Consider the following 23,845-nt stretch of genomic DNA (forward strand, 5'->3'; position numbering starts at 1 on the left):
GAGAGAGGAGAGCAAAGGGGGAAAGACAGAGGGACAGAGAGGCAGAGGGACAGAGGGACAGAGGAAGAGAGATGCTGCCAGGGCGCGGCTCTGCCACCTGCTGCCCACCAGGCCTGGGCCATGAGGGCTGCACAGGGGAATTTGATGAGGAGAAAGCTCTTGACCGGCCAATCCTGCAGCCCCCAAGATGGGAAGGGGGCAGGTCTGGGGTCAGAGGGCATCTATGTCTCACCTGAGCCAGTTCAGGGTGCCGTGCCAGAGAGGACAGCTGCCCAGGCCCCTGCCCGCCCCCACAGCTCCACGGGGTGCCAGGCGAGGGCAGGACCCATGGCAGCAGTGAACTCAGCGGGGCCAGGCCCCGGCGTTGGGCCCCTTCCCACAACCTGGGCCCACCCGGCCAGGGGCAGAGCAGCAGGTCCCAGCTGGGCTCGAGGCGCCCTCTGGGGAGCGGAGGGAGAGAAGTGAGCAGTGTGGCGAGAAGGCAGGCACCTGGCCCTGGTGGTGCCAGGGCCAGCGCTCGGATGGTCCCACGGCCCCTGGGCTTCTCTCCAGACTCCTCCCTGGGGGCCTACCTGGCGATATATTTCTGGTAAATGTTTACGTCTTCGGTGACAGCTGGTTTATCTGTGGGCAATCCGTTCCTGGTGAGACACACAGGGCACAGCTGATTAGTGGGCAGGGGTGGCCTCGGGCCCCAGGAGCCTCTGGTAGGCCACCCCTGCCCTGGCCCTTCTCTCTTCAGTTCTGTATCGTTGAGGCACTTGGAGTGGGACTGAAATGCGCCTTGGCAGAAGCCTGGCAGAGGTTCAGTCAGCCCAGTGCTGAGCAGGGGTGGGCCGCCCAAGTGGACAGGGCCTAGGGCGCCACCTCAGCCTGGCCAGGCCTAGAGTCTTGCCTGGGCCCGAAGCCTCAGCACACAGAGAAAACCAGGAGGCTGCTGGCTGAGGAGGAGCCCGGGCTCCCTGGGAGCGCCCTGCCCTCCTGCGGCACTCCCTTGAGGAGGGGGACGTGGTGAGTGTGCCGTGCAGAGGGCTCTGGGGCAGGGTCTTGTTCTGCTCTACATGACTCACCGTGTGGGCTAGTCCTCTGTCCCTGGGTTAGGGCTAAAAGGTATATGCACCCCCAGCTTCCTACCACCTGGTTCCTGTTCCTCCATGGCCCAGGCCATGTCTGGGGGACAGGGCCAGCAGCCTGGACCCCAGGAGCCCCACCCAGACAACCAGAGCCTGCAATGGCAGCAGCCAGAGGAAGTCAGCTGGGCAAGGGGATGGCGGCGGCCCCTGGGATTCCAGGTAGCACATGCCAGTGCCTGTGTGCATGACAAACTGGAGATGCTCGGGGAGACATGGGGCGCAAGTCCACAGACAGGGCATGGGCCGCTGAGGGCCCAGAAGCAACTGTGTAGTGAGTGTGCGTGTGTCTGGATGCACACGTGGCTGTGTCCACCACCTGCGAGCTCCTTCCCCTTGTGAGGGGCAGACCTGCCCCGGAGTCCTGTCTCAGGGCTGGAGTGGGGGTGAGGAGGGCCTTACTTGACAGTGGAGACGGTCCCCGTGGTGATGGAGTCTGTTTTGGAGAAGGTGGACTTCAGGTACTCGGGAGTGTTGAAGGACAGGGAGGCAGGTGGCTCGGGCCCCGGCCCAGGGGCGCTGGGAGCACTGGGCAGGCTGGCGAGGGGTGTGGGAGCCAGGCTGGGGGTGGGCGGAAGCTTGGTGGGGCCTGGCTTCTGGATGCCCCGGACGTCGTACTTGGACGGGCGCCCCACCTTGCCTGTCTTGAAGGCAATGGCCCCGCCCATGTCCGGGCTGCCCTCCCCGGGTTTGAAGAGGTGCAAGTACTTGACGTTCTCCAGGTCGTACTTGGAGGGCTTCTTGTAGGTGCTCCCGTTCTGGGGCCGCAGGCCCTCTCCAGTCTTCAGTTTCTGGATAAAGAAGTCATACTTGGAGGCGCGGGCCACCAGGTTCTGCATCTGGACGCTGCTGTGGGACGGCAGGGGCAGGATGGTGGCTTTGGTCTCCAGGTGGGTGGTGTTGCTGGGCAGCCGCAGGCCAGGCGGGGGGCCGGCTGCCTCCTTGCCCGCCCGCTCCTCTGCCCTGGTGCCGTGGGCCGGCCAGGACAGCTGCTCTCCAGCCTTGAGCCTGCGGATGTACTCCTCATACTTGGAAAACCGCGCCCGCTTGCTGAGGGCGTCCTCAGAGCCAGGCAGCTGGGAGGCGGCGGCCGCCTCAGGGGTGGCGCCCGCGTGCGGCCTCTCGAAGCTGAGCTTCCTGGCCAGCTCGTCCCGGGTGTTATGGTCATCGTAGCCGAACATGCCCAGGAACTCGGTCATGGTGGAGGCCGCGTAGTCCCGCAGCGAGGAGGCCTCTCCTACACGGGAGAAGAGGCGGGTCACTTCTGGGAGGGCGCAAGGGAGGAAGAACCAGGAGGACCCGCCGTGAGCCCCCACGCGCAGAGAGGTGCCCGCGTGGGGAGGGGCAGAGCAGGACATGATCTATGGACATTCGGCCCACTTGTTAGGTTTTACGACTCTTAAATTAATTTGTTTAAAAAAAAAGTAATTAATACTGGGGTAAAATAAAACGAGTTCATCAATGCCAGGAAAATCAATTTCCTAAATGTTCTGGCCGATGGCTTTTCAGTACATTAAACAAAGTTTCATAAATGTCTCTGCTCTCTTGCCTTGGCCTGCCTAATATGAGAGAGAAGTCATTTTACTGGAAGTAAGGCCAGATCCCAACCTGCCTCTGGAGGTGGGGGCAGTGCAACAGGGCCTGGGCGCAGCTGGGGTGTGGGAGGTGGCTGGGCGGTCAGGGGTCCAGGGAACGTTCCTGACCCTCATAAACGGCTCTCCTGACCACGAAGGGCCTGCCTGGCCTCCCCAAGTCCTCCCCAGTGCTATGGTCCCAGCAGAGGTGAGCAGGAGCAGGAGCGACGCCACGTGCCCCGAGACCTGGCCCCGCCTCCAGCCGAGAGTGACTCACAGATAGCTTCGCACTGCCCAGGCACTGTCCAGGCCTGTGCTCACGGGTGGTCATCTGGGGTAGCAAGGACCAGGGCAGCAGGCCTGGCTGGGCCCACCGTCCTCCCCGCGTGTACACTCGGGGCACACTGCAAAGCCGGGGCCAGCCTCCACACAGTGACACACGATCCCTCATACATACTCATGCCACACACATGTACAGCCTCATACATACACGCACACTCACACATACATGCTCACTTGTGCACACTCAGGTCTCAGAAGCTCATACCCCTAGCTATGTCCCCCAACTCTGCAGACACACGTGCACACCATCCCCTGAGCCCCGTCCACAATTCCCCCAGACCCGCCTTGAGGGGATGGGAAGAAGCACTGCCTCTCCCCCCGCAGACACACAGTGGTCCCCAGTGCACCCCAGTGCACGCCGGCACGCCCATCCTTCACTGAGCACAGCCACACACCTGCGCGGGCCATGCCCCCAGTCAGGGCTGGGCAGAGGCGTGGGACCCACACAGCCCAGGGCCAGCGTGCCCTCTCGCTCAGGCATGCGCAGTCGGAGGGCCGCCGGCAGCAAGCTCCCAGCTGGGATCCTACCATACAGCTCGGGAAGGGTGCCAGAGGGGACTCCTACACCTACCCACACCTGCCGGCTCTGAGCACCACGAGTCTGACGGAGCAGGGCAGGGCCTGGCAAGAGGGCAAACCTGGGGGGATGTGGAAGGAGGAGCTGAGCTCCGGGGGTACGGGAGCAGTCCTGGGGATCACTGAGACCCACTGGGTGAGGAGAGTCATGGGCACTCTCTGGATACTCTCTGGTACCCGGGCTGGGCGGAGTGACTCAAGGAAGGAGCCAGCTGTTCCCCTGGTGGGGGTGCGGGGGGTCAGCGGCAGTCCTGAGCCGGCCACACAGGTCTGGGGCCTGGCCTGGGAGGAGTGGGCTCTGGCTGCTGGATGCAGTGGCTCAGGGACTGGGGAAAGGGGCTAAAAATAGCTGGAGGCAGCTGAGCCCTCACTATATATGGCAGAGAAAGAGAAGGCTCTGAAGGGCAGGCCGCCTAGAGCAGGGAGGAGACAGGCGGGGTCTCAGAGGCAGCCCAGAGCCCTGCATTCCTGAGCCCCCAGGACCTGAGGAGGTGGCCGGGGAACCAAGCCTCGGTGGGCCGCCGGGGCTCTGGTGGGCACTGGGTGCTCAGGGCGTAGGGGCGGGGCCCAGGTTCTGAGGCCATGGGCCGCCCGGGCCCACCCTCGGCCTCTCGGCTCCCCACTCCCCAGGAAGGAGGCCAGCGAGGCTTAGGGGCTCCCGCATCCTGGGAGAGCTGGGTGCCGAGGGCGTTGCAGGGACAGCCCTCATGGCCGTCCCTCCTCTGCCCAGGCCCGCACAGTCACCTTGTGTCTGGCGACGGCAAGGGCTTTTCCTATCAGAGGAAACTGAAGGTCACACTTCTCCTCATTGATCTTGCAATGTTTGTTAATTACTCTGCCACTGATGTGGCGAAGGATAATTAAACAGCTCTGTTTATATCTTATATGCATAATGATGTGGCTGTGCAGGGCTCCCCGCACAGGGAGGAGATGTGCCCCTCGCCGCAGGGGGAAGGGGACAGGGGAGGCGCGTGGCTCCAGGCAGAGCCTGGGAAGGAGGCTGGGGCCTAGAGTAAAGCCCTGGATCCTGGGGCTCTAGTCCTAGTGGGGAGCTTCCCTTGCCTGGAACCCCAGCCTGGCCCTCCCCTGGAGCAGAAAGCTCGAGGCTGCTCCGAGTCCTGAGGACAAGGGGACACTGGAGAAGCCAAGCCTCACCACCTTGAGGGAAAGAGGTCGGCCAGAGGACCATGTCCGGGTGGCCGGGGTAAGGGATCTGCTGGCTGGGCAGGGCCGGCCTCAGGCCCCAGAGGTCCTGCCGGGGAGACCCAGGGATGGAGACACAGTGAAGGGGAAGGTGGGGTGGGGCAGCAGCCTCCCCGAGAGGCAGCATTTGGATGCAAAGAAGCCACGCGTGTGCGCCGCTGCCTGTCCACCAGCCGTCGTGCCCCCACTTGCAGCCAGGTATCACGGCCCCATGATAGGCCCGCCCCTCTGTAGGTGCGTGCCGTCGCCCGTCCATCTGCCATCTGTCCATCCACCTACCCAGCCCACCTGCCCATTCGTCCCTCCATCAGCCTCTCTATCCATCGTTTCTCGGACACCCTCTGTGCTGGCAGCTCCTCCAGCAGGCTCCTATCCTTGGGAAGTTGCCTTCTCTGCCACTGTGCTCTTCCCCGCCCCCAGAACACTCACTGGGTTGGATGGGGTGTTTGGAGCAGGAGCAAGGAGGAAGCGGGCGTGTGCCTGGACTGCCCTACCCCATGGGGCTCCCCGGGCACCATGCCCTCTCCCAGCCCCCACCAGCCCCCAGAGGCACCCACCGGAAGCCTGCTTGGTGCTGGAGCTGCCGTCGTCCTTGGGGGCTGCGCCGTCTGAGTCCTTCTCCTCCAGAGCCCCGCTGTCCTTGGAGGGCTCTTCTGCGTGGTCCTCCTCATCGCTGCAGCCCTGGGGCTGGACCATGTAGACGCCCTCGGGTGGCAGCTCCAGGCCCTCGCGAGCGATCCGCCCCAGTGCAGGCGTGGGTGCCGGCTCCTCGCTGTATTCCCCGTTCACCCACTTCTCGATCACCGCCCTCCTCTTGTCTTCTTCGCTGCGGGGCGCCCTGGCCCCCCCAGACTCAGGGCCACTGCGCTCCTTGTCCTGGGGCCGCGGCGGGTTGCCCTCGGCCTGGGAGCCCGCCTCCGCTCCCTTCTCCACCACCACCTGGCGGCTCAGCTTGGCGCAGATGGCGTTGAGCTTCAGGCCGCCTTTGCGCTTGGCCGCCATGGCGGGCTTGCCTGCAGGCGGGTCAGTGCACCGGGTGCCTTCAGCTGCAGGGACGGAGGGGGAATGGACGTGAGAGGCCCGCACGCCATGCACAGCCACCCCTGAACAGCCCCACTTCCCTGGGCCACAGGTCTCCCCGATCGGTGGCGGTCCCACCAAACCACCCTGAGACCACCAGCTTCCGCTCGTCTCCTCCACTAGCCGGAGTCCTGGGCGGGCTCTCTCCTCGGAGCCTGGCCCAGAGCCTGGCACGTGGTAAGTGGTTCAAAATGAGTGGGTCTTCAAATGCAAGACTTCTTCCTAGCACTGCCCTAACTAGCTCCTCCAAGAAGTGGTATGCCCCCGACACAGAAAACCGAGGCCCAGGCAGGTGGTGGGTGAGGCTGGCACCCCACTGCTGCCGGTGGGTGGCCCAGCTCTGCTTGTGAGTCTGGCCTCCCCAAGGCCCCTGGGGAGGAGGCAGGCGGCAGCCAGCGGCCGGCCAGCCCAACCTCTTGCCGTCCCAGTAGCACTTGGCCAGCACCCTCCCCACCTGAGCATCTTGTCCCCTGGCAGCACCTCTGCCAGGCTGGGCTCCTGGGCCCACTGACCCCAACCTCTGCTTGCTGGACAGCAGAGGTCTGGCTCCCAGCCACGGGCCTCTGGTTCTCGTCCTCCTGGTCCTGGCTCAGCCTGCCCCCCCACCCCACCCTGGGCCCCTCTGGTAATTTCCTATCGCCGCTTCCCTTTCTCGAGCCTCAGTAAGGACCATCTAAGCACAGCCGTCCTCAGGGCAGTAATCTCCAGCCCTGGAAAGCACACTTCCCAGGCCAGAGGAGCCCAGCTGGGGCCGGCGGGGAGGGCCTGGGTCTCGTGGAAAGCCCAGAAGCTGCCAGAAATGCTAACTTGGCTGCTTGAGTACTCAACCTCACTCTGCCCTGACCGGGGCTAGCGTCTGAAGGCCAACAGGGTGGATGTGCACAGAGCGAGTCCGTGCAGCATGCATCCGTCCCTCTGTGTGTCCATCCATCGGCGGCAGGGAGCCGGGCACATGGAGGCCACGCGGAGGGTCTCAACTTAGGCTCACTTTGTGGATAGTGTGGCTCCGCAGGCCCGGGCCAGGAAAAGCGGCACGTCCCACACAGGTCAGAAGGCTGAGCAGCCGCTCCTCACCTGCGTGGTCAGAGGGGCTCTGCTCTGACGGAGCCTCCGGGGCTGCATCCCACAGGTGGACTTGATTTGGACATGCCGGGAAACGTCCCTCCACACACACAAGGCCTAGTGGCCCCAGATCCTTGCCTTTCCACCAGCTTTGGGAATGTGTGGCTTGGCTTGGGGGCTGCCAGAGAAGAGTCTGGGCAGCACCCTCCCGGTCCTCCCAGTCCTGAGACTTGGGCTGAAGGACCTCAGACCCTCGTCCAGGCTGGATGCCCACTCTGCACACAGCTCCAAGTCTGTGCTGCCGCACCCAAATCCCAAGTACCAATATGAGGCTCCTTCTGAAAGCTCAGCGATGGGGCCCGCCTCACCACCCCTCCCTGCTCAGCCTCTGGGCAGGCCGGCAGGTCCTGTGACACTGCATTTTCCCAACAGGCCTCAGGGGAACCGGCCTCACCTGGCCCTCCTGTGCCCTGCCCTGGACGGGGAAGGAAGAACAGGAGCGGGGGAGCCTGCACTATTTTTACCAAGAGGTAAGCCAAGTGTGCATGGCAGACGGCAAATTAATCTATAAATATTTATCCCAAGGAAGAGGGAAGCAGAAGCTCCCAAGGCTGCACTTGCTGCTGGTGACCCCCTCCCTGGGCTCCCGCCCATCCTGGAGCCTCCCTGGACTTCAGCCCACCCAGCCCAGCCCACCCCTCCCGCCCTCAGCTGTGTGCCGGGCAGGCCCCACCAGCTGGGATGCAGCTGTGCACCCAGGGCCCACGCCCAGCCCCGGCCCCCTGGCTCCTGCCGTCCCCCCACACCTGCCCTCCAGCTGCTGTTCTGACCCAGCCCACCTGCCTTCCAGATGTTGCCCTCCCTCTGACTCTACTGTGGTCCCCAGGGTGGAGGTGGAGGAGGCGCCTGGCCTGGGACGCGGGGCAGGAGGCAGGGCTGATGCCACGCCGGGATGGCGGGAAGGGCGCACGCAGGAGCTGAGCGCTGGGCCTGCCTTCAGGGTGCCCCATGGGGCCTTGCTGCCGGCCCCTCCATCAAAGGCCCTGGCCCTACAGACTGCCCCCCCTCCGCAGTCTGACCCGAGACTCCTGTCCATGTAAACATTCCCCTGACTTTCTTCCCCCAGTATAAACGCCGTGGCCAGGCCTCAATGGAAGGAAGCCATCCGTCCCCGGGCCTGTCACCGCCCCTTTCATCTCCTTCCCGCCACCAGCCTGCCCGCTGCTCTATTTACACTGGACACTTCCTCTGGGAACAATGCTGCCCAGGAGGCAGGCGTGGGCAGGCGGGTGGGAAGGCGAGGGGACTCCTGCGCCGCTCACCCAGGGACAAGCGGCCATGGGGGCTGGGCCTCTTCAGGCTTTGGCTTGAGGCAAACCCCAGGAGGTGCACAGGTTGTGCCTGGCCCAGCTCTGCCCTTGTAAGCCCCGTGCCCTGGAGAGCAGGGTGGCAAGGTGGGAGGGAGGGCACCCAGACAGATGTGGTGCCACATCTGGCCCAAGATCCCAAGACCAGGAACTGTCACCTGGCCCAGAAGAGCCAGTGGGAGGGCGTGGAAGCAGGAGGCCTGGGACTGTCCAGTCCTTTCCCCTGGCCCAACAAATGACCCGATCCTCCTCAGCTCCCTAGGTCCCAAAGCTTCCCTACCAGGGCTCCAAACTCAACAAGTCCCCAGCAGGCAGGCTAAGCTGAACAGACCCCACCAGAGCCGGAGAAGAGATGCACACCCCGGCTGTCCATCTCTGGGACATGATCTCCAGTGCCTCAAAACGACCCTGCTGGGCAGGTACTCTCACTACCCCATTTGACAGAGGAGGAAGCTGACCCCGGGGCGGGAGATGCCCAGAACCCAGCTCACTCCGCCGAGAGCTCGTGGAGGCTGGGTCGTCCCCATTAAGGCTACTGGGAAAGCTCTGGGTGGTCCCCGGCTTCCCTGCAGGGGCTCCATTCCTCCCTGCCCCATCTCCTCCTCACCCCCACTTCCCGTTCCCATAACACAGAGCCCCTAAAGTGTTAACTGTGATGGGTAAAATGGTGCAGCAGATTGCTACAATAAATAATTTACTGATATTTATAAATATTCAAATCAGCCAGCTTCAGAAATCGGATGGAGGGAGGGCCTCGGGAGAAGGGCCCGTTACGGCATGAATCTCATCGCTCCCTCCACGGCTGGGGAAGGCCAGGGCTCCTGCCAGTTCTGAGCGAGAGGGGGGGGGCTCCCGTGGCTGCACCTGGGCCCCTGTCCCCTGATCTCCCTCCTCTGCGCAGCTGGGGGAGCCGCGCCTTCCTCACCTGGTCAGGGCCGGGCACCCTCCTACAGGCAGCCTGGGCTCCAGGGCAGAAGAGGCTGGGTGCCCACCGCCCTGGCCCTGGGTCTTGGAGTCGCTTGTCTTGCCAGGGTGGGGGACAGTCCCAGGGGGCTGGGCAGGCCTGGCAGCCCCTCCCCACTATGAGTAATGTGTTTCGGGCCGGTCTGCCTGTCAGCTACCAGGCTTCGGGTGCTTTATGGGCTCTGCTTGGTGGCTCTGAACTCCCTGGTAGGAAATAAAGTTCTCCCTGCGCGTCCCTTCTAAACATTTCACTCAGTGGAAACGGTGTTTAAGAAAAATGAGGACATATTTCTTCCTAAGGATGCAGTCTCCCCTTTGGGCGGCCTAATGCCCGCTGTATATCAGGAGGTGGGAAGGCAGGGGCCAGGAGCCAATCCCCTGGGGTAGGGGCGCGCCAGGGCCCTGTCTGTCTGCTGCCAGGCAGCCAGGGAGGCACTGGGCACTCATGGCCACTCTGGTGGCCACCCGAGCCCACGCCATCTAGAGCCATGGTGGCTGGCACCTCCTGAGCACGTGTGCCAGGGAGCAGGCTAGGCCCCCAGAGCCGCTCAGTGATCTCCCACATCCCTGTGTGCTTGCTGTTCTGTCCCTGTTTCCAGACAAGGCCAGAGAGGCGGCGAGGATGTCGACTGCACACCGTCACCCAGTCAGTGCCGGGCCCAGCCCCCTCCGGGCTGTGATGTCCAAGGTCATGGCCTCAAACCCACACGGGCCTCCTGCGGTCTTTCAGCCGGCTGTCCTGGAGTCTCAGGGCCCTGCCGGCAGCTTCTACCCTGCTTCCCTCGATGAACTTGAACTTCACAGACCACGGCTCCCAGCTTGGGGGCCATGTGCCTGCGTCCAGTCAACAGCACTTTTTTTTTTTTTTTTGGTGGTACCGGGGTTCCTGGAAACACTTCTACCTCCAGGCTACACTCCCAGACCTATTTTTATACATTTTTTTATTTGGAAACAGGGTCTCCTAAGCCAGCACGCACGGCTGGCTTCGAACCTGCCCGATCCTCCTGTCTCCACCTCCCAAGCGTGGGGATTACAAGCGTGCGCCACCATGCCCGGCCAACAGCACTCTGAGCAGCTTCCACAGGGCGGGCCCTGGGCTGAATTCTTTTATTTATTTATTTATTTTGTACTGGAGATTGAACCCAGGGCATTCTACCTCCAGGCCACAGCCCCAGCCCTTTTTATTTTTTATGTTGAAACAGGGTCTAAGTTGTTGAGGCTATCCTTGAACCTGTGACCCTCCTGTCTCTGCTCCCCAAGCTTTGGGCTGAATCCTGAGGCTACGAGGTGAGCAAGACAGGCACCCTGGCCTACATCACCCTGGTCCCACAGCGGCCTAGGCAGTGCAGACCGGGGAGCGAACGTGTAAAGTCTTCACGAGAGCCATTGTCGTGCCAGGAGCTGGTGCCACATCTTGGGCCAGAGGTGTGGGTCCCCTCCCAGGACACAGGCAGGTACCTTGTCTGCCTTTCTGCAGGCAAGAAAGGGCTGCTGGACGTGCCCTCTGCTCCCCTGTCTCAGAGCCCGTCTCCAGCCCAACAGTCCCCTCCCCAGCTCCCCCAGCAAGCCCTCTCCCCAGGAGAGAGCTCCCCTGCACGGTTCCATCTCTAGGGCGGAACAGCAAGACCTCTGAGCTTTTGCCGGAGGGAGGAAGGGTGGCTGCCGCCCTGGGGTTCTCAGCCAGGTCCCCTGGTCCTCCAAGCTGGGGAGTGGGTGGGGCTTGGCCGCTGGGCCCTAGCTTGCCCCCCTTTGTTTATTTATTTATTATGATTTTTTTAGTCCAGTTAAAAGGTTTACTATCCAGACGCGTCTAAGTGGCCTCACTTAGCGTAAGTAACTCTATAAATCAGGGGAACTGTTAGCATCCACCGCACAGGCTGGCTATCAATCTCCCCCAGGTCACAGCCAAACAGGAAGGGGAGAAAAAAGAGAGTTACCACCCAGGGGAGATTTAAAACACACATACACCGAGCAAACGCGCGCATGCCGTGTGCGTGCCGTGTGCGTGCACACAGCCGAGACCTCTGCATTTGTGCGATGTTATATTCACGCACGTGTAGAGCGGCCCAGAAACGCGCTGTGCTCACAGGACGGAACACAAACGCTGCTGTGCGAGGAGGGAGGGGGCCTGAGGGGGTTGTGGGGAGCCCAGAGCCGGCCATCAGTGTCCAAGCACCCTGCTCCAGACACTCGTCGGAGGGCTGCGGAGGGGGAAGCGTGGCCCCTGCCCTCCGTGTGGCCCCTGCCTCTGCACACCCAAAGGGACCACACTCGCCCTTCTGTGTGCCCGAGCTGGGCATCTGCTAGCAAGGTGGAACCAAAGAGGAGCTGGCAAGGGGGCCATGAGCGGCAGGGCGCAGAGGGGCACGTCACCCCATGTGTTCATTTGAACACACACCTCCTGTGCCCAAGGCCCAGCGCCAGGCTCAAGAGGGGCGGTACCAGGTGAGCGGGTGACCCGCCATGGTACGGAGAACTAGGGTGCCAGGCCTGGGGAACAGCGGAGCCACCTTCCCGTGGCAGCTGCCCCACCGTGGTACTAAGTCAGTGCGGCCGGGTGTCCATGTGGCCTGGACACAGCTCCCGCCCCATCCTGGACAGGCCCCAGACCTAGAAGGCCCTACCAGCTGAGTCCCACCAGGCACCAGGGACTGGAGCCGGCTCTGGCGTCTCCTCTGGATCTGGGGCGAACGGAGGTGAGGCAGCCCGAGGTGAGAGGCCTGCCCGGGCCCACCTCCCCTCCCCGCTCGCCCCCCTGCCTGCCCGCTGCATCTCCCCATGAACTCTATTTCTCTTTCCTCTCTGAAAACAACTGAGCTGTAAATACTGTTTAACCTTCTTCCCCCCCTCCCCCCCACCACCCCCTCCCCTCCGCACTATAAAAACACAAATATGCCATAACTCAGCCGGCCCGGCCGCCCAGCCTCCAACATGCCCCGCGCCCGGGCCTCTCAGGAAGGTCATTACAAACGACTTTCCGATTCACTGCTCCTGAAATAATTTTGTGTATTAAAACCTGAATCTGCACTTTCTGGGGCCGAAAGCCTCGCTTAATTATGGCGGGTGTCCTTGGGACGGACAGTGATCCTTCACTCGGCAGCCCCGCTCCAGCCCTCCGCCCGCCAGCCCGCCCCCTCCCCGGGCCCAATCTGTTTTCAAAGTGTGTCTGTCCTTTATTAAATTGTTTTCTTTTCCACATTATCAGTTGCCATGGAGACCTCATCTCTCGGATTATTTGAATTTCATTATATCTATTGATTTGGGAGCATTTCATCTTTTTTATTGTTTTTCTGTCAATTTTCAAAACGAATAACCATCTAATTTGCGTCAGTGCTGATTATGTTTGTCCCTCAATAGAGGTCGGCAGCTGCGCTGGGAAAACAAATCAATGAAAAACCATCATAAAACTCCCCACTCCAGTCTCCAGGATGTGTGGGTGACATTCCACGCCTGCGAGAGACGCACTCATCAGCTCCAACTTCGGCGACGGCGGTGGCGGCTCCGCGCCACGTCCGCCTCCTTTGGCCTTAATATTTAATTTCGCGATTTGGGACATTATTAGTGGTGTTTTTATTAGTGCGTGTGCATGTGAGTGTTTGGTGGTGGGCTAGCTGTTTCATTAATTTGTGGGTGAGGCCGGGAAACCCCGGAGGAGGGCAGGGCGGCTGGCGTCGGGGGTGCACGGGAAGGGGAGAGAACGGGGGACCGCCCGGAGCGGGGGACGGGACCTGGGGACCAGGAGGGCCCTGAGGAGAGGCTGGGAAAGGGGGGACCGCGTGGAGGGGAGGAGAAGAGGGAATTCAAATTGCTTACTTTGTTGGTTTTTTTAAATAATTTATGCAATTTTAAGCATTTATGTATAAATTTTTTAATAAGCCACCCTGGAGCAGGATGGCCATTAACATCCCAACGTCCTTCTGTCCAATGGGCTGGCGGAGAGGATCAATTTCTGAGAGTGCTCTCCCTTTTTTATGACATGATAAAATGCTTTTAAAGCAACTTACACAAATATGGAAATTTTTTTCTTTTTCTGTCCCCTCTCCCTTCCCCTAACAGTCTTGTTATTCACCAGGGAGGGGGCGCACACTCACACACACCCCCTGTGCGCACACTTTCTCTCCCACTGGGGAGGGGCTTGAGGGGGCTGGCAGGGAGACAGCCCCAGTTCTAACTGGAACTGGCCGCCTGTCCTTCTAACAAGGGCATAAACTTTCATTACCCATGCACGCAGTCAAAGACGATTTAGGGAAATGCGCTGCTTGGAAAAGGAAAACCTCAGCGATTCGCGGCCATGCCGCTGCCACCATCTGGGGGCTCTCCCTCCAGCTCGAGGGCGCCCGGGCCTTGGGCCTTGGCCCTTGGCCCTGTCCGCAGGAGCTGGGGTGGGCGGGGACAGCTCTGTGCGGTGCCTCCGTGGGAGGCAGCCAGAGCTGGGCAGGGGAGCCCAGAGCGGGAGGACTGGGCCATGCTGGCATTGGACAGAGGGACGTGGGGGTCCTGCCCTACCCCAGGCCCCTCACTAACACCAGGCACAGGCCCTCCAGGGCCAGCATGGGGCTCCTCCATGCCATTTCAGTGGCTGCAGCAGGGAAGAGGTGAGGCTAAGTGGGTGGACAGACAGACAGATGGACTGGATGAACACAAAGCAAGGGGACAGGCTCCCACCTGGCCTGCGGTCCTGGCAGGGCCCACCCAGAGCTGGGAGCAGGGGCCCTGCCCAGGTGTGCCCACTTGGGAAGAATGGGGCCTCGGCTGCCATCACCCCAGCCTGGGCCCAGCTTCCTGGGAGAAAGCAGCAGATCTGTGAGGAGGACAGCAGGCAGCCCCATCCCCAGACCTCAGGGTGGCCCCAGCCCGGCCTCCTTCTGAGGGCAGAGAGGAGGGACCCTAGGGGAAGCCTGCCTACCCCACCCCTGCTGAGGAGGACCATCTGGAGGCCCGAGACTGTGCCCAGCCTTGAGACTACCCCGGAGCACCTGGGCTTTGCCAACATCCAAACAAACCGACGGCAGAGACTTGGCCCCTTAGGCGCTCGCCACTTCCGGCACGCTCCCTCTGCCGAGCTGATCCTCTTCTGCAGTGCTGCCTGAAGGGGTGACGTGGGGGCCGGTGTGGCGCAGTGCACAGGACCTGCCGCAGTGCTGGGGCGGTCTCCGGGTCACTCCCACAGCCCCCCACCCTAGCTCCCAAACCTGACTTTCGCCTGCCCAGGCCATCGGGGCCTGGCTCTAACCTGGAGCCCAGGACCCCTCAGAAGGCACCCCCTCTGAGTGAGTGGTGGGTGGGCTGCCGGGTGAGGCCCCACGGCTGGCTGGACCCTGTGCAGGGGCAGCCAGGGAGCGACTGTGGCGAGGCCAGGCCACCCCAAGCCCTCGGTGGGGACGAAGGGGAGCGCCCACCCCTCCTCCTTTTCCGTGCTCAGATCCCCCCAACTGTCATTAAAATAACAAGTTTCTGTTACAATCTAAACATTCCCACATCGCATAAAGGGTTATATTACACCCGAGTCACTCCCGGCCTGTGTTTGCACAGAAAAGCTCACGGCAGGTCCCCCCTCCTGACGAAGTGACTTATTAAAGTTTAAACAGTAATTAACAGAACAATAAAAATAAAGGGATGTTTGGGGAGTCATAGCGCACACAGGGTTTTTGGCAGTGCCAGCAGTTTTTCAGTGCCCTGCGCTGGCAGCAAAATGTGACTGTTGGATCCAGGGGGGACAGAGGACGCTCGGGGTTGGGCCAGAGAGGCCTGAGACCTGAAGGAAGAGAGCACGGGCTGGAGGGCCGGGCGAGGGTCTGAGGCAGCAGGGTGGGCAGCACAGGGGAGAAGGTCTTGTGCAGCAGGGACTCTGCCGGGCGAGTGGGAGGGCCGAGGCCAGCCCAGCCTGGCCCCAGGCACTTCCGGGAGCCCAGTGGCCACACCAGCCAGCTCCAGCAGGGACCTGGCTGGGGGAGGCAGTAAGTGCCTGGCTATGTCAAACCTCTCTCCTCTTGCGCTGGCGTTAGAAGACCCTGTAGTTGATGGCTGCTGGGCCGGAACCCTGCCACGCTCGGCTTTTCGTCCCGTGGGGCAGGTACCTCTCCCACCCCAAGCGCTTGTGGCCAGGTACCTACCCTGAGAACTCTCTGAGGCCACTGGCCCTTGTTAAACATGAGCAAGGACTCTGGGGAAAGGCCTTCTTCTCCTGGCTTTGGGGGAGGGAGACCAGCCAGCCTAACTAGTATACAGTCACCCACAGGAGGAGGCACCCACCTCTAGGCCAGGCAGACCCCATGGGGATGGCCGCGTTCCCCAAGGTATGCGGGAGATCTGGCCTGGGACTGGTCAAGGCCAGCACGCCTGGGATGGGGGTCTAGCAAGGCCAGGCCAGCATCCTCCGGCTCACCTCTTCTCCCACCCCAAGTTCTGCCCCAGAACTCTAGGGGAAGAAGGCCAGCCAAGGAGGGGGTCCAGGGGAGAGAAGGGAGAACAGGAACCTCGGAGGCCATCATGTGTTCCCCTGGGTAGAGACCAACCCACAGCAGCCAGGTGGCGGACATCAAGAGGCTGCTGGGCTGGCCTTTGCCCTCCAGGCCCCAAGCCTCCCTTCCACTCCCAGACCCCCAGTGCATAGAACCCAGGGCTGTCCTCTGGTCTTGCGATCCCAGTGCTATGGCCACTCTGCTGTCCTTGCCCATCACTGCCCATCCCCGTTCCTCCCCTCCAAGGGGCTACTGTGAATCCAAGTTCTCTCCTCTCTCTATAAGGTCATTTCCAAAAACTGGACTGAAGCATCCCAATGCCCTCTGCAGGCGTCTCGCTCGACCTCGGCATCCACCATCGCAGCCCTGGGCCCGCATCAAGCTCAGATGCGAGCTCTGTGTCCTGGCCAGCGGCCCGCCACGCCGCAGCAGCACAGCGGAGGGACAGGCTGTGTGGAGGCCAGAAACTCTAGCCCTGTGTCCTGGCACCTGGGTCCCGCATCGCGGGCGGGCGCAAAAGCAGGGACTCTGTCTCTGGCTGAGCCCTGTGGCGGCCGGCCACGTCATGCCCCTCACCGAGGCAGAGGGACCGCTGGGCCCCGGGACTTCAGTGCCCCCTGGACTCCAGTGAATGAAACTGTGCCCTGAGGGTGTGCGGGCCAGCTGGCAGCTTCTCCTCTTTCCTGGGCAGAGGTCTTTGGGGCTTTATCCTCCACCCCCCGTGTTAAGTGATTCATGGTTGGGGGTGGAGGTAGAGGCAGCAGCGCCCAAGAAGGGGGCAGGCACTGATTCCTCAGCCTCCAGCTGCTGAGCGGGGAGGCAGGCTGGAAGGAACGACAGGCCCTCATACTCCCCCATGCTGCCGCCGCCCAGGAGGCAGACTGTGTCACCCTGCCAAGAGCAGAGCAGCGCTGGAGGCGGGCGGTCCCCCGGGCATAGGGAAGGACTGGCAGAGGACAGGCAAGGGGCGTCTGGGTGGCACTGAGGAGGGCAGCGGGGCGGACCTTCTCGTGAGCATGCTCTGCAGCTGGCTGCTCATCCATCCTTCTCCCCTGGCCACCACAAGGAGCCCCGAGGGCAGCCTGAGCTCAGGTCCCAGAACCCTCCTCCACAGGAGGGAAAAGTGGCGTGGGGCAGAGGCTGTTGTAGGTCTGCACAGGACTTTGAAAGGGGGGGCTGAGGCGGAGAGGTGGGGTTTGGTGAAAGCCCCGATGGCTCACTGGTCGGCCATCAGGGACCTAATTTCCACTCTGAACCTCCTGGTGCCCAGCAGATCAAACTGCTACCCACTTCCACTGAGAGGGGAGTTTTCCGCAGCCCTGGAGACTAACTGCCCCAGGCCCTTGGTTCCCAAACACTCCAGGAGTTCCCTGCTGGGGAGGCCTGGAGCCACACTGGCCCACGGGGTAAGGACCGAGAGCTCTGAGCCAGGGCCTCCAGGTGAAGGCTCCCAGGAAGTCCAAGTGGGGCTGGCTCCGTGGCCGGGTTTACCCACTACAAACGGGCAGGACCTTGTGGCACTCGGCGGTGACCTTCCTCTTGCAGGGACAGAGACCCCCAGACTTGTGAGCCGTGCCGTGAAGGGGAGACAGGGCCAACAGCATCATGGGATTAGGGGAGGCAGCAGGTGGCGGAGGGCACTGAGGATGGCACGCCACCCCACCCTCCCTCAGCCCGGCTCCTCAATCCCTTTGCTGAGGCCAACGGCGAGGACATGAGGGGGCTAATTTAGGAGTATTTTTAAAACTGTGGCCCTGGTGGAGGGGTTTAGCAGTTGCCAGCCATCTGGAATAAGGAATTACAGTCGCCTCTCTAATCTTACACTCCCTAAACCCTAAAGCTGGTTACTGTGTGAGGGAGGGGCAGCAGGCGGGTGGGGGTGGGGGTCTGTTCCAGAAAGGGGCAAAGCCTGGGAGTTGGCCAGAGGCTGGCGGCGCCCGCCCGAGTGCCCGGCCCTCGCGGCCAGGGCCGCAGAGCTCAGCGTGCGGAGCCCACTCCGCTCCTCCACCCGCGCACGCACGCTCGCTCCCCGGCCGCGCCGGCTCGCGCAGGGGCCGTCAGGTAAATTAGATCTGAAAGCTGACAATTTCTGACCATATTTCCTTGATTATTTCAAACAAATGCACAGCAGCCGCTGTAAGGAGATTAAAGTGGCATAAACGTCCCGAGTGGGAGGGGGAGGGCAGAGGATTCAGGTCACCCCCATCCGTCCCCCACCTGACAGACGCTATATCGCTATCCAATCCAATAAAAAATCCCCCCCTTTTGCTTTAATTAATTTTACAGCTAGCTTGCTTAATTACTTTCAATCAAAATCCTCCTGCCATCGCAAAATTAGAGATGGTTGAGCTCCATTAGCCTAAATTCTTCATTTCCATATAGAAAAGAGGCTGTCTGCAGAGCCAGCCCGGGCCTGGCAGGACAGACGCCCGTCTGCCCGCCCGCCCGCTGCCAGCCAGTCCACCCCTGGCTTCCACTCTCCGCGTCTCTGGCCTGTGCCTTTCCCCTCGTCCTCTTCCTCTGCTGCACCCCGGGCTGAGAGGAATTGGGGTCCAGGTGGGGCACACTCCTTCCCTGGGCTTCAGGCAGGGCTGTAGGGCTGAGGTGAGCTAAAGGGCGGGCGTGGGCATGGAGCTACCGGCCAGGCTGCTGACTGTGGCAAAGATACGGTTGCGCCCGGGGTCTCCCCACGCTGAGAGGGATCCCTGGTGCCTCTGCCCACCCTTGTCGGGCAGCTTGGTTCTCAGCAGGGCAGGAGGCTCCTGGGCTTAGATTCCAGCCTGGTCAAGTAGACCCTGAGCCGCGTCCCCAGGGTTCCTCTGCTGGTTTCTGGACGGAGTCCTTGCCCACTGTCAGAACAACTCCTGGGCCAGCTGCCTCGGTGCTGGCGGCCCCCACAGCGCTGGTGTCCTCTGGGGGCCCCACGCGAGCCTTTCCCCAACCCTGGTTCCCAGCCTGCAACAGCTGCTCCTCCGCGCCCAGCCCGGTGGGGTGGGGGCGGCCCTGGGCTCTGTCCACATCCTGGGCCTGCGCTGGCTCCCTCCTCCTCCCCTCCACCTGTCCCATCCCAGTGTCCCCCAGCCCCAGCCCTGGGAGCTCCACTTCAGGTTTTCTAGGCTACAGCCCCCTGTGTCACCAGAGGGTCCAGCCCAACCTGGGCTCCAGCTGATTAAGGATCTGCAACAGGATGTAGGGATTACAGTAAAACCTGGCTCCGGATCTACAGGGCAGCTGGCCAGGTCCGGGCTCTGGACTCTCCCCTCCCCCTTGCCCAGCTGCCAAGTGAAATTGGTCGGCTAAGCCTCCCTGGCCTCGGGCGGGGGTCCGCTCGACTCCGGGAAGTAGATGTAAGGAGTGGCACCCAGGGACCCAGGCCAAGTTTGGACGAAAGGCAGGGTTGGGGTGGGCTGGGGGATATGGCTGAAGTGTGCCCTGGACCCTTTCTGCTGCTCTGGGGACAGGAAGCCAACCCCATCCTCCCCAGGGGACCAGTGTGGCAGCAGGGTGGTCATGCCTGCCCCCGGGCAAGGGCCCAGCAGGGTGGGAGGGAGTGCTCCAAGGGCCCAGCGGCGAGCCTCTAGACGGCTCCATGCCTCTGGCTGGAGCTAAGGCCAGCTCTGTCCCGGTGGACAAGTGGCTGAATGGCGGCCGCAAGGGCCAAGCTTCAGGGGCACCAGAGGCCCGGGGTCTCTGCTGGTCCTGCTCTAAGGGGTTAGCTCAAACCCTTCCCTTTGGTGGAGTTTCCAACTATATCCTAAGCACCCACCGGCCCTCGGCCTTGGAGGTCAGAGTCTATGAAGAATGGCCCTCGGCACCAAGCGTCTTGCATGCACCGAGGGCCGGCGAGCGACACAGCCCTGACGCTGGCAGCTGAGGAGGGAGACACACGATATGAGCCTCGGCGGGGCTCGGTGGCACACGCCTGTAGACCCAGCTCTTGGGAGGCTGAGACAGAAGGGTCGCAGGTTTGAGGCCAGCCTCAGTAACTTAGGGAGACCCTCTGCAACTTGGTGAGACCCTGTTTCAAGATAAAATAAAATGAAATAGGGTAGCGGTTGTAGCTTAGAGGTTAAATGTCCCTGGGTTCAATTCCCAGGACCACACACTAGGTAGGTAGATAGATACACAGACAGAGATGAGGCCCTGCTCCTCCTCTGCACACAGGCCTGGCTCGCTCTCTGAGGGGACAGCAGTGGCAGCCCCGGTCGGTGGAGAGTCCGGACCGCCTAGGCGCTCTGCTTCCACTAGCAGGGTCTTCCGCGTTCTCATTTTACCTGCTGTCTGGGGAGGGAGGTGGAGGTACCAGGGCAGATGGAAGTACCAGTCTAGGGTCAGGTACCCAGAGATCAAAGGGCACACCCCTGGTGGGTGGCACAGGCCTGAGTCTGCTCCCTGCCAGGCGGCGCCTATGGGGAGCAGCTGCTCCTCCCTCCAGGCCTCTGGTGCACTGCCGCTGGCGGGACCGTCCCCGGACTCTGGGCCGGGCTCTTCTTCTCCTGTGCATCTTTCAGGTCCAAGCTGCAAGGCCACTTCCTCTGGGAAGCCCTCCGGATCGCCTCTCCCTCGTCCTCGCGCCTCCGGCCCGCTCCTCTCTATGACTTCTCTTGTTATACTGCCACCTCGCCAAACTGCTGGGTCTGTGGGACGGGACCACTGTTGAGCACAGCGTCTGGCCCAGTAAATATTTACTGAATGAACACAGAAAGCTAAGTGCTTCTCAAGTTCACTAGGGCGGCGCGGGCCCAGGGTGCGGCCCCGCCTCCACACGGAGCCTCGGAGCTCTTTTCTGTATGCCAGGACAGGGACTCCTTGGCGAGGCTGGGCTGGAGCCCTGTGGGTCTCCTGCCCTCCGGAGCCTCGCACTCACCTCCAAATGCCCTTCGCCGGGCTCTGCCCAGAGAACAAAGGAGGCCCCAGTTGTTCCGACATTTCTCTGTGAGAGGAACAACTGTTGCCGGCCAGTCTCTGAATAAGTCCAGCAACTGTTTGCAGCGAAGTACAACTCTCTCCTTCCACCTCCTGTCCTTGTCCCAAAAAGGAGAAAAGAGGATTGAAAAAAAACACAGGGAAAAATCCCATACCAAGCCCCACGATCTCCCTGCACCCGCTCTCAAGCCTGTCTGGAAATCTTCTGAGCACAAAGAGGGCACAGAGACAGCCACCTGCTGTGCGGGACAACTGGGGCGGCTGCGGCCAGGGAGAGGCTGAGATCAGGACCCAAAAAAAGGCCGGAGGGAGGCAGGGCAGAGGGGCTCCGGGAAGGGTCAGGGAAGCGGGAGGCGGCTGTGGCCTCCACCCCGCAGGTGCACGGGGAGGACCCCGGCGGGGGAGGGGGCTAGGGGGCAGTGGGCGTGCTGGGGGAGGCGGCCGTGGGAGAGAAGTTGACTGGGGAAGAGGGAGCGAGGTCTATTAAAAACCTCTCAGTGCATAACACAAAATGTCAGGGTTTATAGCTTCATTCTTGGCTTTGCCGGGACTGAGAACCCTGAACAGAAATGTCACCGCTTGTCATGTTTAATCACCTGCTATTTGTTAACACCTTCCCTGCGAGGAGCCTGTCTCAATCTGCCCCTGGGCCCCTGAGGGACCCGGAAACAGAAAACATCCCTGGCTCCTTCTCTGGGCCCTTGGACCTGCCTGGGGCTCCCGAGGGAGGAGCTCCTTCTGCTCCCCTGAGGAGCCCCGGAGTGACCCTTTCCACCATGCAGGCCAGGGGCAGGGGCCCACGGGGTCCTCCGAGGGACGGCCACCTGGCTGGCTGAGAAAGGCGCGCGTGGCACCGTGGGGGCGGGCATGCGGGCTGACAGCCCGTCTCCTGCCCTCTGGGTCTGTCCCACCCACGGCCGAAGCCTGAGCTGAGAGAGGATATTAAGGCGGGGCGCTCAGCCCCACAGCCAGGGCTTCACCGATCTGTCTGCTTGAATAGCAACCGCCACCGCACATCTCCTGTTCAAAGCCACCCTCCTCCCATCTGAGCTTCTGGCCTGGCTCCTCCCTGAGCGTGCTCCCGTGCTCCCGGGTGGTGTAGACAGGAATTCAAGGCCGCTCCCCAACCCCTTCCTCGGGTTGGGGGTAGGTGTGGGGTGGCAGGTCACTCAAGCAGCATACACTTCCCCGAGAACACCAGGCTGTTCCCCGCCTCCAGTGGGGAAATCACGGCACAGGCAACTCTGGGACGTACTGGGATCCCCCCTCAGACTCCGCCCAAGCACAGACAGCAAACGCAGTGCTGAGCCTCTGGCTCAGGCCGCGCTCGCTCAGGGAAGGCTGTCTGCAAAGCAGCAAGGTTTCCCTGCCTCGTTCCCCAGGTAGCCCTGGGACTTCTAGAAGCCAGTGGGAGACCCAGTTCCCGAGCTGAGCAGAAGTAGCCTCCCAGGGAGTCAGGGGAGCTGTCCTCATCTTCCCTTCCCCACAGAATGTTTCCTTTACAGAAACACACTGCACGAGCACGCTCCTGGGACCACATCTGCTCATCAGACTGCCCCACAGTACCCTGTCCAGGCCGCTCACTCTAAAAAAGTGCCCTGCTCCTGCAGAGAGGGGCGTGCCCCTTCTTCAGGCCTTTGGCAAAGGAGGCTTTAGGCCAGGTACAGTGGTGCATGCCTGCAATCCTAGTATTTGGGAGGCTGAGACAGGAGGATCACAGGTTTGAGGCCAGCCTCAGAAACTCAGAGAGATGCCCCGCAACTTTAGTGAGAACCTATTTCAAATAAAACATGAAATAGGGGCTGAGGGTGTAGCTCAGTGGTAGAACACCTCTGAGTTCAATCCTCTGTACCAAAAATAGATAAATAGATAGGCAGATAAAAGAAAAGGCCGCTTTCCCTGAGTGTATCTGCACCAACCACTACATTGCAGGCAAGGCCCAGGGAGTGTCCTGAGATGGCAGATGAGACATTCAGCACGAGGGTCTGCACAGCACACGCCCAGGGCTGGAGGCCTGCATGCACTCAGTGTTGCCATGTGGTCCGTCCTTCAGGGAAGAAAGACCCTTCCCCGCGGAGGGAAGCCCTACACCGGGTGTCTCCTGGCATATGGGGGAAACCCCAGTAGTGTTTCTGGGCCTCCTATCTCTCCCCTGTGCTGCCCTCCGTCCTCTGCAGTGCTGAGAACTGAGCCCAGGGCCTTGTACATGCTAAGCGCACACTCTCCCACTCACCTACACCTCCAGCCTTCCCACCCGTGAAACAGAACAATTCCTTGTCTTCCTCCAGGACAAGGGAGGTGATGAGGAGAGGGGTGCTAGGCGGCACTAGCTGACCTCCCAGGAGGAAGACCTGGGACCTGGGTGAGCTCATGGAGGGGCGGGGCGGGAGCTGTCCATTCCTCTTCAGAAGCCCTGCTCTGGCGGTGAGCCATGGGGCAGAGGGCTCAGTGTCCAGGGGGAAGGTCACAGCTGCGAGCCCTTTCCTAGGCCTCCCAGGTTTCCAAGCAGCACCCTGTCTTGCCTGAAAGCCACACGCATGCCTGCTGGAGGGCTCATGGACCTAGCTGACTGCAGCAGCCCATGGGTGAGCTTGGCTGAGGCAGGAGGTCACAGGTGGAGCCGAGCCAGCTGTAAGTCGCCCCTCCTGGACGGGACACATCCAGTGGAGATGCCCCATCTCTCCAAAACCCTAAGGGAAGGGCCAGGTCAAGCAGCCCGTCCTCTGGTCTCAAGAGGACTGATCAACCACCTTACTTTGCCCAGAACAGAAGGAATTCACAGGATGTGGCCCTTTTCGGTCATGGACAAGCTGGGGTGGCTGGGCACTATGTTGCCAATGACACTGGTCCAGAGTCTGTGCAGTCTCTGACCCTGCGGTGTCTCCTTCCCAGGGAACTGATGACAAGGGCCTTCTCATGCTCACGGGAGGCGAGACCCACTGGGGAGTTCTAAGAGCTGCTCCCTGTTATCCAGAGGTACCCGGAGCACATGTGGAGTGTGTCCTCACCCAAGGAGTGGCTCAGGAGCGGGCCGGCCCGGGGTGTGGGGGCCTCGGGGTCTGGAGATGGTGGGCCTAAGACCTCAAACTTATCAGATGAGCTCCGCCTCCCAGCCAGGCCCCCTGCCATAATCCTTTTATTAATTTACTATTAGATGGGAA

At 61.7% G+C, this 23,845-nt stretch overlaps 1 protein-coding gene across 1 annotated transcript in view; it reads right to left on the reverse strand.

The window, feature by feature from the left end:
• Positions 1 to 23,845, reverse strand: part of CASZ1 (castor zinc finger 1) — a gene marked incomplete at both ends in the record, with an annotated part of 51,700 nt that overhangs the window by 18,848 nt on the left and 9,007 nt on the right. Inside the window, 3 exons of the mRNA XM_080691112.1 lie at positions 573 to 641; positions 1,533 to 2,367; positions 5,383 to 5,871. Coding sequence (XP_080547238.1) covers positions 573 to 641; positions 1,533 to 2,367; positions 5,383 to 5,871 — 1,393 coding nt within the window. The remainder of the gene's footprint in view (positions 1 to 572; positions 642 to 1,532; positions 2,368 to 5,382; positions 5,872 to 23,845) is intronic.

This window comes from Muscardinus avellanarius, assembly GCF_963383645.1.
Source record: "Muscardinus avellanarius genome assembly, chromosome: 3".
Classification (NCBI taxonomy): domain Eukaryota; kingdom Metazoa; phylum Chordata; class Mammalia; order Rodentia; family Gliridae; genus Muscardinus; species Muscardinus avellanarius.